Consider the following 12,751-nt stretch of genomic DNA (forward strand, 5'->3'; position numbering starts at 1 on the left):
ATGACCTTGGTTGACCTTAAAATGACAATTTTTGCGAAAATAGGGGAAATACCCCTTTTTTACCCAAAACATCATATTTTTTCGGATTTTTGTCCTCGGTAAGTTTTATTACCATAGTATCGCTCGGTCGAGTCAATCTCCGACCGTCATCAGGCGGTTGCTGACCCTGAGAAAGGCCTAATAATATGTTGAATATGGACAACCTACTTCAAAAATACGTAAACAAAGCTGAACCGTTACGCGAACTTGAGCCCTATATGTAGGTAATACATAGTGGTACACAATACACTCGTACAATACACTCAATACACAAAGAGTGGGGTACAAAATGTCATTACTACACAAACTATACACTGACGGTCCAGTACCGTACACACCGAGCCTCAGCCGATAGCCCCAGTGAGTGTCACTGTTAGTTTTCACAGTCACCTCCACACTGGCAGAGAGCAGTACACCTCAAGGCCGCCTTGTTGCACTTGCAGTGACCTCTGCAACCTTTTCTGCAGCCACAGCACAGCAGCTCTCGAGAGGAGATGCTGGCCTCAGGAAGGGTAGTCCACAGTGGCTTCCAGTCTGGTGGCTCTGTCCAACCCCAGTCTCCTGGAGATGGAAGGGCAGGAGCGGCAGTAAAGGCTTGCCCCCAGATGTGGCCAGCCTGGTAGACTGCCCTCTTGGCATGCTGCACCAGTGCAGCTCTCGTTGGCGGCAGCGATTCCATTGGCATGCCCGCTTGGTGAAGAGATGCTGGCGCACTTCGTCAATGCTGTCCAGGTCACTGGTGCGGTCATACAGGAAGACTGTGAAGTGCTCCAGCATGGTCATAGCTTCATCATCTATCTCTCCAGGAGCATCGCACAGGAGACCAAACGTGGCTGTTACATCATCAAAGGCATTCCAGGTCTGCCATGCTAGCTTCTTCCCTCTTCTGGTGAAGGATGAGACGACATCACACCCTGTGTAAGCATGGAACATAGGTAGAGCAGTGGCTCTTTCAGGACCAATGCGAGATGCTATTTCGTCGGCAGGTATGTATTTGAAGTTCTGGCCAGTCCCAAAAGCAATCCACAGGTGCTTTAAGTGTAGCCTTGGCACTGCAGCGACTGACAGGACCACCACATCGGTATCAACTGTACGCAGGACAATCTTCTGGCATCCTTGTCGGACAGCATCAGCAGTGTGCAGCAGCATTCTTGTGTCGGCTTCTTCCTGAGTACAGGGGCTCAGTGCTGCAGTGATGCTTTCATCTGGTGGATTGCAAAGAACACCATCACCTAGGGTGGCAACAAGCTGCTTTCCATCTGGTCGGTGCTGCATTTTCATTGTGCATCTAGCCAGGAATGTGAACAGTTCCTGCTTGTTTGCATCAAGTCTCAGAAACTGCTGCCAGTTGCCAGGTAAGTTGTTGTTCCCTTGAACCCGGCGTCTGATCCCCTTTCCGCGGCGCTTTCTGGTTTCAGACTTCAAGCTGTTCTCAAGGTACTGGTCCCACACTATATCCACCCTGTCTGCTCGCTCCAGCTGCTTTTCAATGTAAGGCAAGAAGACTTTGTCTGCATAGTCATTGAATGTTGTGCAAACAACTGGCTTCAGCATGTTCACAAGCGCAGCACCATCGAGGATGATCGCATCAGAATCGGGAGCATCAATGCTACACTCAACACTGCTAGTGAGGCAGTCAAGAAGATCTGACTTCTTGCCCTGGCGTAACTTGCCATCCTGAGACAGAGACGGTGGGCACCTCTGATTTTCGTGTCTGAAGAATTCATTTAGATCACCGTCTCGTGATTGACACGCAATGTACAGTCGCGAAAATAGTGAGCAGTCACTCTTAAGAGACTGTAACTTGGACGTGGACTGGGACTTGCCTCTTGCTGGAGGTTGTCCGAACAGTTGGAGTTTGTTCTTCGTGATCCTGTCACTGAGAGGCTTGCTGCCATTCACGAGGCGCTCTTCAACAAAGGACTGATACTGCTGTACTCCAAGTTCTTCAGCCTGACGAACGGACTTGGCAGCTTCTTCATCCATGATGTCATGGGTGTCAAGACATATCAACTCCTGGCTCTCCTCGATGAATGGATTCCCCATGTCAGTTATGACCTCAACCAGGGAACACACCTGTGTGACAAACGTCTTCTGAATGCTTGCAGTCTGTTCAAGGTGCCTCATCTCTTTGCTCTGCTTGCTCTCCATAGCCTCCACTGAAGACTCAAATTCAGCAATCATCCTTGCCATCCTCGAAAAACCGTAGGGAGGGGGCATATAATATTCTACTGGCGGCCATATTGGAAAATGGCTGCCATTCGCTTCCTGGGCAGAATTCATGATGGCCCCATATCTGAAAATCTTCATAAGGGTCTAGACTAACTTTGTGCCAAATGCCATGCTTTTAACCCAAAGTGAACAATTCGGCCATTTTTGTCAAGTCATCTAAACATGAAGACTCTAATAAACTTAAAATATCAAAATATTTAAATGTCCTTTTTTACTATCAAGCTTAATTTTTAGTGTTAGGGGTACATGGGAACCTATAAAAAGAGTCTAAGGGTACTGAGGAACAAAAAGTTTGGGAACCCCTGTTCTACACTATACACTATACACGCCTCGCTTCTGTGGTGAGGTGAGGTGAGGTGAGACCGCAGACTAGTGGCCTTTTAACTTTAGCATTATTCAATTCCTCTCTTCATTACCTGTCAACATTTTTTTTTTCTTTTTGCTTCTATCGTGAACTGTTAACATTCATCACAGCGGCCATGTTGAAAAGATCAGCAGTAGTAAGACAGAGTAGACATGTCACTGAAAAGCTACCCACACTTAACCCTTTCAGTACTAGGACGCGTTTTCATTTTTATTCTACTTACTATTTCCACAAGGCGATTTCATGCAGCTTCAGAAACTTAAATTGAAATAGCGAAGACTGTAGCCATTAATCTTCTGACCTCTATAGATCCTTCCTAATGACAATAAAATGGTCTAATCGTACACAAATCTCAAGGTAAAAATGCGTCTCAGTATCGAAGGGGTTAATCATGTCAGGCAGTGACTGTAACACATATATAAACACCTACCTACAGTTTGCTTCCTTCCACGCCACCTACACAATAGTAACATGTAAGTTGGCAATGGTTCGTGCATACAGTTGTTGAAGATGGAAGACTATATATATTATAGGCTCGTATTCTTAAACACTTCTGCGCTTCACCTCCATTATTTCAAGAGGTCTTATATAAATTTACAAGTTTTTAAGGTATTTTTACGGTTCTAGCGGCAGAATGACAAGATTTCTATATCATTAACTGGAGAAACACTCTTGAAAACTCCGCTAATCATCCCTGTGGCCTTGGAAAATAGTCGTGGTGAGAGAGCAAAGTGTTTCTGAATACAGGCCTATGTGTAGATAACATTGCTCAGATTACAGAATAGTCAAATAACTTAACATAGACTGCATTCCAAACTGGAGATACAAACTTAAGTTGGGGTATATGAGTGGGGGGGAGGGTTAAACAGCTGAAATTAGGAGACATACAACACACACCAAAATCTCTCTCACCCTAATTCTTTTAACGCTCACTAACCAGATAATTCTCAGTTCCTCCACACCACCATAGTCCTTCTGAGTCCTCCCCTAATAATAAGTGTTGTTTTGACGGCCGCTGTTGTGGCCTTCCCTTTTACGCCAATTTTGTTTCAAACGGAGAAATTGCTATAAGATGTATAAAAGAAAGTCATTTTTGAATTTTTATCTTTACTATTACTTATTCTGCTTTGATTGTTAAGAAAAAGGTTTTAATCTAATGATTTTATAATAAATGCAGCCGTCAAAATATATTATTAATTCGAACATAAAACAAAACGTGATAGGGGAATCTTGATCTTGATCTTGATCTTGATCTTGATGGTACAGGTGACGCAGAATTTCTTCTGGGTCAGGCCTTTGTATCGGCAGCTCCTGTAGGGAACATAAAGAACACCAGACAACAAAGAGAGCAATCACCATCTTTCATACCACTAGTTCCTGCATCTGGCACGCCTCATTCTCTCCAGGAACTTTTTCACAGCCTCAATCATCCTTTCATTCGTCTCCCCACACAGTCCCAGCAGCAACACCATCCATTCCCTTCCTGTCATCTCCACTCTGTCATGCCCCAGCTCCCTCAGCACCACTTGCATCATCTCATACCTGTCTCTGGCATACTTCACACACTCCAGCACCACATGTTCCACTGTCTCATCCTCTCCCAAGTCACACATCTGGCACACTTTGCTGCGGGACTCTGACCATCTATAATTCCTTGCATTCACATCCATGCACTGTGCCCTAGCTCGGAAGAGAAGATCACCACCCAGGCTTCCCTCATACCACTTTTCATACATTGGGGCCTCTTTCTCTCTATACCATACCAAGGTACTCTTTTGCTCCATCCTATTTCTCCAGTCATCCAGTCCCACACCTTTCACTACTCTGTCTATCTCACTCTTCCACTTCCTTACATCCCATTCTCTACCTTCTCCATTTCTAACAATCATACTCCAGTCTCTCTCTAAATGTCTTCCTACTACCTGTTGAAAAACCCAACTACTTACTAACTACCAGCCTGAGTTATTTAAAATGTTCTCAGATACAAACTACATAGATGTGAGATCTTTCTTTACCTTAGAGGAGGGAAGTAGGACTAGAAATCATGGCAGGAAGATTAGAAAGCAAGGCTGCAGGTTAGATATAAGAAAATATTTCTTTAGTCATAGGGTGGTAGACTTCTGGAATGCATTGCCAGAGACGGTTGTAAATAGCACTAGTTTGACAATGTTTAAAAACAGATTAGATAAGCACTTAAATTTATTAGATTTATAATTATGTATAGCGCTGCATGATAGTTTTATAAGAAATTTACTATAGTTAAACAAGACATGATCCCCATGTATGGGGATTACAGATTGTAGAGGAATTCGATGCAGGACTTAGCCCTGTTAATGGGCCAAATATTTAGAATTAGTATATAATGTATTGTGTACTTGTAAGTGTATCTTTAAGTACTGATGACGAGGTCGCTGTGCGACTGATACAGGATAACCTAGATGGGCCCTGGTGGCCCTTTGTTATCCTATTATTTATGTTATGTTATGTTATGTTACCTCTTCCCCACTTGCTACTCCTGACATTCCACAGAAACACTTTTCTTACTTATACTAAAGATTTCTTATATATATATATATATATATATATATATATATATATATATATATATATATATATATATATATATATATATATATATATATATATATATATATATATATATATATATATATATATATATATATATATTACTTTTTCATAATTCAAATTAAATATACAATATATTACACGCAAAGGTAAGCATGTGAAAGTATTAGATACAAATAAAAACAATAAATATGAAGCTTAAGCCACAAACGAAAGTGGAACGCAACCAGGTTCCCAAATGTTTACTTCGTGACGTCACTTGGCGGAAAAATTTCGAGGAAGTAGTTGCTCGGCAGTACGTTTCACCGAATTTCAGGCTTAAACACAGAAATGCTGGTACACTTTACTCCTCTGCAGGGACGGTAAGTACACATTAACCATCCTCCTTTAGTGTAAGCCCATGAAGAAGCCGCGGGAGGGGAGAAATGGACGGGAGATGGAAGTGGAAGTGATGGGGGAAGGGGAGGGAACTTAACCGCCACAGTAGACCTTTAAATATTTGAATGTTGAAATGAGTCTTGCTGCACAGTGTCAATATTCGTCTGTGGCTGGAGAATTACATGAACTGAGGTGAGTTCTATGCTGTGGAGGATGTGGGGAAGAAATGAGGAGGTGTGTGTATCGATATTTGAAATCTGTAAACTGGATCTGAACGGAACGGAAGTAAATATTGATATCTGTGGTGGTGGTGGTCGTCGCAGCCCTCAGAACAGCAAGATTATGGGAGTTTTATGCAGCAGGGAGGATGTGTGGGTGTCTGTGTTCAAGTGGGGGGAGGAATGGTAAGTTGGGACCTTCACATACCCCAGGCCCAGCGGAGACCACTACCCATCTTGCCCCGTGCTGGTCTATAGGTGTGAGGCAGGCGTTATAAGTTAGTTAGCTAGTTATACGCTGATGAGAGGTGTGGTAATTAGTGGTGGTGTGTCCAGATAGATAGATATCCAGCACTTTTATACATTATAGTGACCAACAACTGATATGCTTAGAGTACACAACTCACTCTTTTCCTCAGAAGCGGGCTATCCCCTTTATTTACTTTTCTTCCATATGGTACTTTATGTCTGCCAAAACCATAGCAGTAAGGGATAGCCAACCTGATGAGTCAACTAATCCCTGTACCAAGAATGAGTATGTTCCTTGCCTAGTGGTGAGCTGGAGACATAAGGCAGTGGTGGGCTGAGGGAAGGCATAGTTGTGTGTGTTTGTTGGTGCAGATCCTGAAGGAGACAGTTTTTTTTATCTTTGTCACTTTCATCTATTCTGTGGCATGTAACTAATCCTGTGTGTCCTCAGGGTGTAGCAAGGGGCGCCATGGAGAGAGGGGTGAGCCAAGCACCCCAGCAGGAGGGTGAGGGGGCCATCAAGCCACAGTCCCTTTCTTCTGACAATGACTCTGGCTATGGCTCTGTGCTCACCTCCCCAGAGTCAGTTCGTGAGGGCAGCAGCCAGCAGGTGGTGGTGTCTGAGGGGCTGCCCAGCCTCACACCAGAGGTCACACGCAGATCCACCAGGTGAGCAGAATGTGGTGTGGAAGCTGTCTGTAGTAGGATTAAAATTAAGGTAATTTAAGATAGGTTAAGATAAAGTAAGCTTGAGTTGATTTAGGTAAGGTTAAGATAGTATAAGGTAGTTTTAAGATCATTTGGATAAGGTAAAGATAGTACAAGGTAGGTTTAAGTTAATTTAGGTATGGATAAGATAGCATAAGATAATTTTAAGGTCATGTAGGCAAAGTTAAGGTAACACAGTAGTTTTAAGGGAAGATTACCTAAATATATGCATGAAGATTAAAAATATGAATAGATTAACAGGAGCTGCCTTGTGTGGCCTGACTGCCTAAGAACACACACACACACACACAGTTCGCCAAACTCACCCCCTTGCAGACTCACCAGCACACCACACACCAATGGCTGCCAGGGTGTGTTCCGCCTGCCACTACCCAAGATTGAGGGCAACACCAGGCGGAACAGGTACAACTCCACATCAGACTCCCCCATCGCCGTCACCACCACCACGACCTTGGAGATAGACGAGCTGGAGATGACCTGTAAGGCGCCTGTCAACCTGAAACCACTGAGGGTCAAGGCGAGGTCGCTGGAGACACTACATAAACCCGGCAAGACGAAAACAACAGTGGGTCTCAGGCTGCCACCTTCAAGAACTATCACAAGACTTAGGAAGTCACCAGCAGTCTTTGTTCGGTTGCTGAAGGAGGCAGACTATCTTGCCCGCCGCGTCCTGAGGTACCTGAATGGGGAAGACCTGCTGCGGATGAGCCATGTCAACAGACAACTGCGGGAGTTGATACTGCAGGACAAGGTGTTGAACGGCAGGCGCATGAACCACATCAACGCCAAGAGGAGTGACCGGGACCGTGTGGGGCAGGTGAGGAACATGTTGGGGATTACAGGTGTCTTCATGGTTACCGAGTAGAGTGAGGTAATAAGATCCTGAGATCATTTATATTTTTATGTTCTTTTGGTCAATAGAGTAACATTCATTCATTACACCTGGCTCATATTGTCATGTTACCTGTTCTATGTGTCTTCTTACCAGCACAGTGCAACTATCCAATGAGAAACAAATAAATTAGATCTTAAGATAATTTTTGATGTACTTTTGGTCAGTAGAGGAGGCAATATTCTTCCTTCACACCTATTAATGTCAAGTTACCAGTGCTATGTGTCTTCTTACCACCACACTGCAATCCACTTTGGTCAGTAAAGTGGCATTCACCATTATACTTATAATGTTAAGTCACCTGTGTGACAACACAACACAACTATCCACCGAATAAAATGACACATGACAAAAGCAACCTAACATTTTCACACCAGTAACCCAACACTCTGCTACAGGAAAACCTCAAGCTGAAGAGACTGAATGAGGGCAGCAGCTCAACATACCGCACACTGTCCCCTCGCAAGCAGCTGTCGGCCATACAGAACCTCCCCACCACCAGCACACCCCGGAGCCCCGAGAAGGTGATCCCCCTGTCGGAGTGTTTCATACAGGTGGGTGAGCTAAGAGTGTGTGGTGACTTCTTTTCTTTCTTTTTTTTTTATCTATTTTTATGCAAGAAGGGAAATCTGGCCAAGGGCAACAAAAGACATTAAAGAAAACAAAAAAAGGCCCACTTAGATGCCAGTTCCCCAAGCAGGTGTGAGTTAGCAAAAAGAATGGGATAAGTGTCTAGAAAAAACTGTCTTAAATGAGTTCAGGTTGTAGGAAGATGGAAATACAGAAGCAAGGCAGATTTGTAAGGAGGTTCTTGTGACTGATGTTCAATAAGTTAGTATCTTTTTATTATCCTGCGTCATTACTGGAAATTGTACTGTAAAAGGAATGGAGTAAATGTCTTGAAACATCTGTCTTAAATGAGTTTAGGTCATAGGAAGATGGAAATATGGAAGCAGGCATGGTTGTAAGGAGGCTCTTGTTTCTGTTCTATATTAGTATCCCTTTATAATCCTGCATCATTACTCATATATAAATGAATAAAGAAAAGTGGAAATACAGAAGCAGTTATAAGGAGATTCTTGTTACTGATGTTCCATAAATTAGTATCCATTTATTATCCTGCATCATTACTCTTATATATAAATGAATACATAGCAATCTGACACAAGCCCAACACTACAGGAGGGGAGGAACCTACCGAAGGGGGAGGAGCTACAGAAGTGTGTCAAATGCAAGTCTCCGGCAGTAGTTCACAAGTCCCAACACCGAGCCACATGCAGCAGGAAGGTCTGCAGCTACGACTACTGCACCAACTGTCACCTCACCTTTCACCGCCGCCCCCAGGAGTGTCCTGTGCTGAGGCCGCGCACTCGCCAAGCCTCAGGGATCTTTTCTGCCAAGTGCAAGAGGAACCTGAGGCGACTGTGAGGCATGATGATGGTTCTGAAGTGTTGGTAATTGTGTGTGTGCTCCTGTGATTGGTGGGGTAATAATGTGTGTGTGTGTGTGTGTGTGTGTTCCTGTCAGTAGTATGATGAGGCTGTGACTGGTGAATTTTTCTTGTCTTAGCAACTTCAAAGAGTATTGGTACAGTAATTGTGTGTGTGTGTGTGTGTGTTGTGAGTGGTATGAGAGGAATGTGTGACTGGACCATCTTTCTTTTCTTGTCTTGGTAACATAATGGATGGTTGTGATAGTGTGTGCATGTGTAGGTGTGTAAGTTCTCCTGTGAATTGTACAAGGAGGGTGTGAAAGGTGGCTTTTTGGTGCATCTTTCTTGTTTTGGTAATGTAAAGAGGGTTTGTATTTTATTACGTGATGTGAATGCCTCTAATCAGTAAACTCTCATATGAAGTCCATCTCAGAATAAATGTGCCTTACTGTAGTTCAAATGAGGTGGGTGAAGAACTTAGTCTCTACAGTATTTACCTCTACATTACCTACCTTTGATCCATTTCTATTCAGTATCAAGTCATTACAGGGAGCAGGTGTGGCTGTAATCCCTGTGTGACCATTTCTGGTGTATTTGTGCTACCACAGCCCGTTTCTGAAGTGTGTGATCTGTCTGTCATAAATGGTGAAAGGATAACGTCTTACTGTGATTCATGGCTCAATTATTTTACATTATGGATGTTTTTTATTCATTATTATTAAGTGCATGGGTTTAAAACTCAATTATATTAATCTCTTCCTTCACTGTAACTGTTCTGAGTGTGTGGGATGTCCTGCCTCAGCCAGCCACCTTCAGTGAGGGGTCTGATGAATGTATTAGTAGTAAGTAGCATGCATTACAAAAACATCCCTTCATCCTCCTGTCATTAGTGTCATTATTATCATTATTAGTACCAACATGCATAGGGTTCTTTAATGTTCATGATTTTCCTCTTATCTGTTGTGTGTCTGGTGCTTTGCCTCTGTGGATGTGTTCCTCAGAGTGCTGGCCAGGGCAAAACAGGGTAATGTCACAGTTTAGGAATGCTTATCTTTCTGATCTGCTTCAAGTGTTTCAGGAGTAGTGTGTCATGTCTTGTCTCAATATGTCTACTGTTTCTGATCTGTTTCAAGTGTTGTGTCAGTACCAGTGTGTCTTGCCTTGTCTTAATATGTCAAACTTTTGTATATATTTTATTAAGTTATAGTGAAGGAACATTTCTTTTTGGTGCACCAGATACAAACATACACAAGCTAACCTAGATTACTCACACAATAGAACAAAAAACTATCACTCTTCTATACTCTTCTATAATTTTATACTTGTATATAAGAAAACAGCTATTTAAACTAGATATAATGGTGTGAATAACTGAACAAATTATCATATATATTTTAGCTCTAAGGATGCCAAATTATGAAACTTTTTGGTATATACACAAACAGCAAAAAGAAAAAGACAGTTTGTAGTGACGCATCTCCCACCACCACCACCACCACCATCATGAAGGGTGTTGTGCTGTGGTGGTGTGGTGTGTGTGTGGTGTGAATCTGATGCCTCCCAGTGTAGTATTCAGGCTTTTCTTGCACTCAGCAGCCTTGTTTGCAGTGTTTGCCGGCTTGCTGAAGGCTTACTGTTACCCTTGTTTCTATTCCTTATTGATATTTTCATGGGTAAACTTGGTGTGCTCTCTGCTATATTGTTTTATCATCTTTTTCTTTCATTTTAAGTTTTCAGTTTTTCTTTTAGGTGTTGATAATTTTGATATTTTTATTAAATTTTACTTTGTTTTATATGGTTTCCTTTTTGCTTCTCTGATCATGTACTTAGTTCTCAGTTTTTATCTTTCAGGTGTTTGTATTAGCCAAATCCTTCCTCATACAATACTTGGCCTGCTGTAATAATGTCACTTCCGTACGTTATTCTGTGCCTTTATTTCACAACATTCACCATCCATGCTGTTTCCATTACTCTCCCTGTGCCTTTCATACTAGTTGTTTCTTTGCAGCATTGACTGATGGGTATTATAAGGCAAGTGAAAGGCAAGATGGGAGGGAAACTCAGGCTGAAGTAGGACTCAAATACAGCTGCCTTGTGTGCATCAGCTGGCCTTTCACAGTCTTGTTTTGTCTATACTCAACTTTTCAACTAAGATCTTCAGTTTAAATGTAATGAGAGTATATAGAAACAGGACTATTATACATCAGCTGGCCTTTCACAGTTGTTATTTTGTCTAAACATAATTTTCAGCTAAGATCTTCAGTGGGAATGTGATGAGAGTAGTATAGATACAGGACTTGTACATGCCAGCTGCCTTGTGTTCTGAGTTCCCTGACCAGCCTTGCCTCTCATTAGCGTAAGGATACAACTCCCTGTGTGTGGGGGAAACAACAGCTACAGCTCACTGCCATTTTCAAGCTGTACATAGTAATAACATAAGCTAATTTTTATCTCTAAATGTACTGTTTCAAACATTCCAGCTACCTGCTTCTCTCGGCAATAATGATGTCAGTGTATTGTGTGTATATAGTGTATGAAGGTTTATTCTTAGGTTGTATGATATTTATTTTTACATTGTCTAATAAATTCATAAATAAATCTTATCTCTCTAATCCTTGTAACAAATAAATAATGAACGGGTTGAGTTTATACATTATGGCTTCTTTAAAACAGGAATGGTGAGAAACTGGAGCATGAAAGAGGAAAATAGCATAGAGGATATGAATGTGTAGAATCTATTACACACCAGACCAACACACACACACACACACACACCATAGCCACCAGTGGAAATATACAAGAAGAAATACAGTTAAGTTAAATGAATGCAATGTTTATAAGCTAGACTGAAAAGGGAGAGCAGAGAAGACTGGTAGTTAATAAGATGAGAGAAAAAGACCATGCAGCAGCCCGGTATATTGTTACAAACCACTTATCTACTCAAAATTACTCAAGGGTACTCATATTCTATCTCTTCCCATATCTTTTCTCTCCCTATCGCCAAACCTTAACCCCTTCAGTTCTGTGACGTATTTTTAGCATGAGTTTGGGTATGATTAGACGATTTTATTTACATTAAGAAGAGTTTATGGAGGTCAGAAGATTAATGGCCAGAGTTTTCACTATTCTAATCTCCGCATGAGTTTCTGAAGCTGTATAATATCACAAATAGGAAGCAGAATGAATATGAAAACGCGTCATATCACTGAAAGGGTTAAAACTTAAAATGCACACTAGTTTCATATCTCCGCTAAAAACAAAATGACCTTTCATTGACATTCCTTTATCTCCCTTGATTGCGATTAATGTATCTCCCTTCTGTCTTAACGTTCCTCCCTTTGTTTTATCTTTTCTATCTTTATCTTTCTCTAAAAAATAATAGTAAGTATGAAAGTGGGTCCTTCCATGTTCCGGCGTGATTCAAGTTGACCTTTCCTTGCTATTTATTGATTTCCCATGATTCCCCACGCACATATTTTCATCTTTTCTTCACTATTTATCCCTTCTTGTTCCTTTTCATTCCTATTTTTCTCAATAAATACATAAAACGACCCAGAAGCGCATCTTATGACCGTACCAGACGCAAAATGCCCTCTTTTTTATATTCTCTCGTTTCATTTGATTACCACTCA

At 41.9% G+C, this 12,751-nt stretch overlaps 1 protein-coding gene across 1 annotated transcript; it reads left to right on the forward strand.

Annotated features, from left to right (window-relative positions):
• Positions 1–5,412: 5,412 nt before the first annotated feature.
• On the forward strand, positions 5,413–11,717 carry LOC123501480. Its single transcript, XM_045250328.1, has 5 exons — positions 5,413–5,583; positions 6,518–6,735; positions 7,111–7,612; positions 8,086–8,241; positions 8,870–11,717. Exons 1-5 carry the CDS (start codon positions 5,413–5,415, stop codon positions 9,113–9,115), a joined length of 1,293 nt encoding a protein of 430 aa, XP_045106263.1. The 3' UTR covers positions 9,116–11,717.
• Positions 11,718–12,751: the final 1,034 nt, after the last annotated feature.

Source organism: Portunus trituberculatus, chromosome 9, assembly GCF_017591435.1.
Source record: "Portunus trituberculatus isolate SZX2019 chromosome 9, ASM1759143v1, whole genome shotgun sequence".
NCBI lineage: Eukaryota > Metazoa > Arthropoda > Malacostraca > Decapoda > Portunidae > Portunus > Portunus trituberculatus.

Excerpts from the sequence above, each read along its gene's own strand:
- LOC123501480 (XM_045250328.1), top strand. The coding sequence starts at position 5,413 with ATGAAGCTTAAGCCACAAACGAAAGTGGAACGCAACCAGGTTCCCAAA. Across the intron at positions 7,613-8,085 it reads ACCGGGACCGTGTGGGGCAG|GAAAACCTCAAGCTGAAGAG; the intron begins GTGAGGAACATG and ends ACTCTGCTACAG. Across the intron at positions 8,242-8,869 it reads TGTCGGAGTGTTTCATACAG|GAGGGGAGGAACCTACCGAA; the intron begins GTGGGTGAGCTA and ends CCAACACTACAG.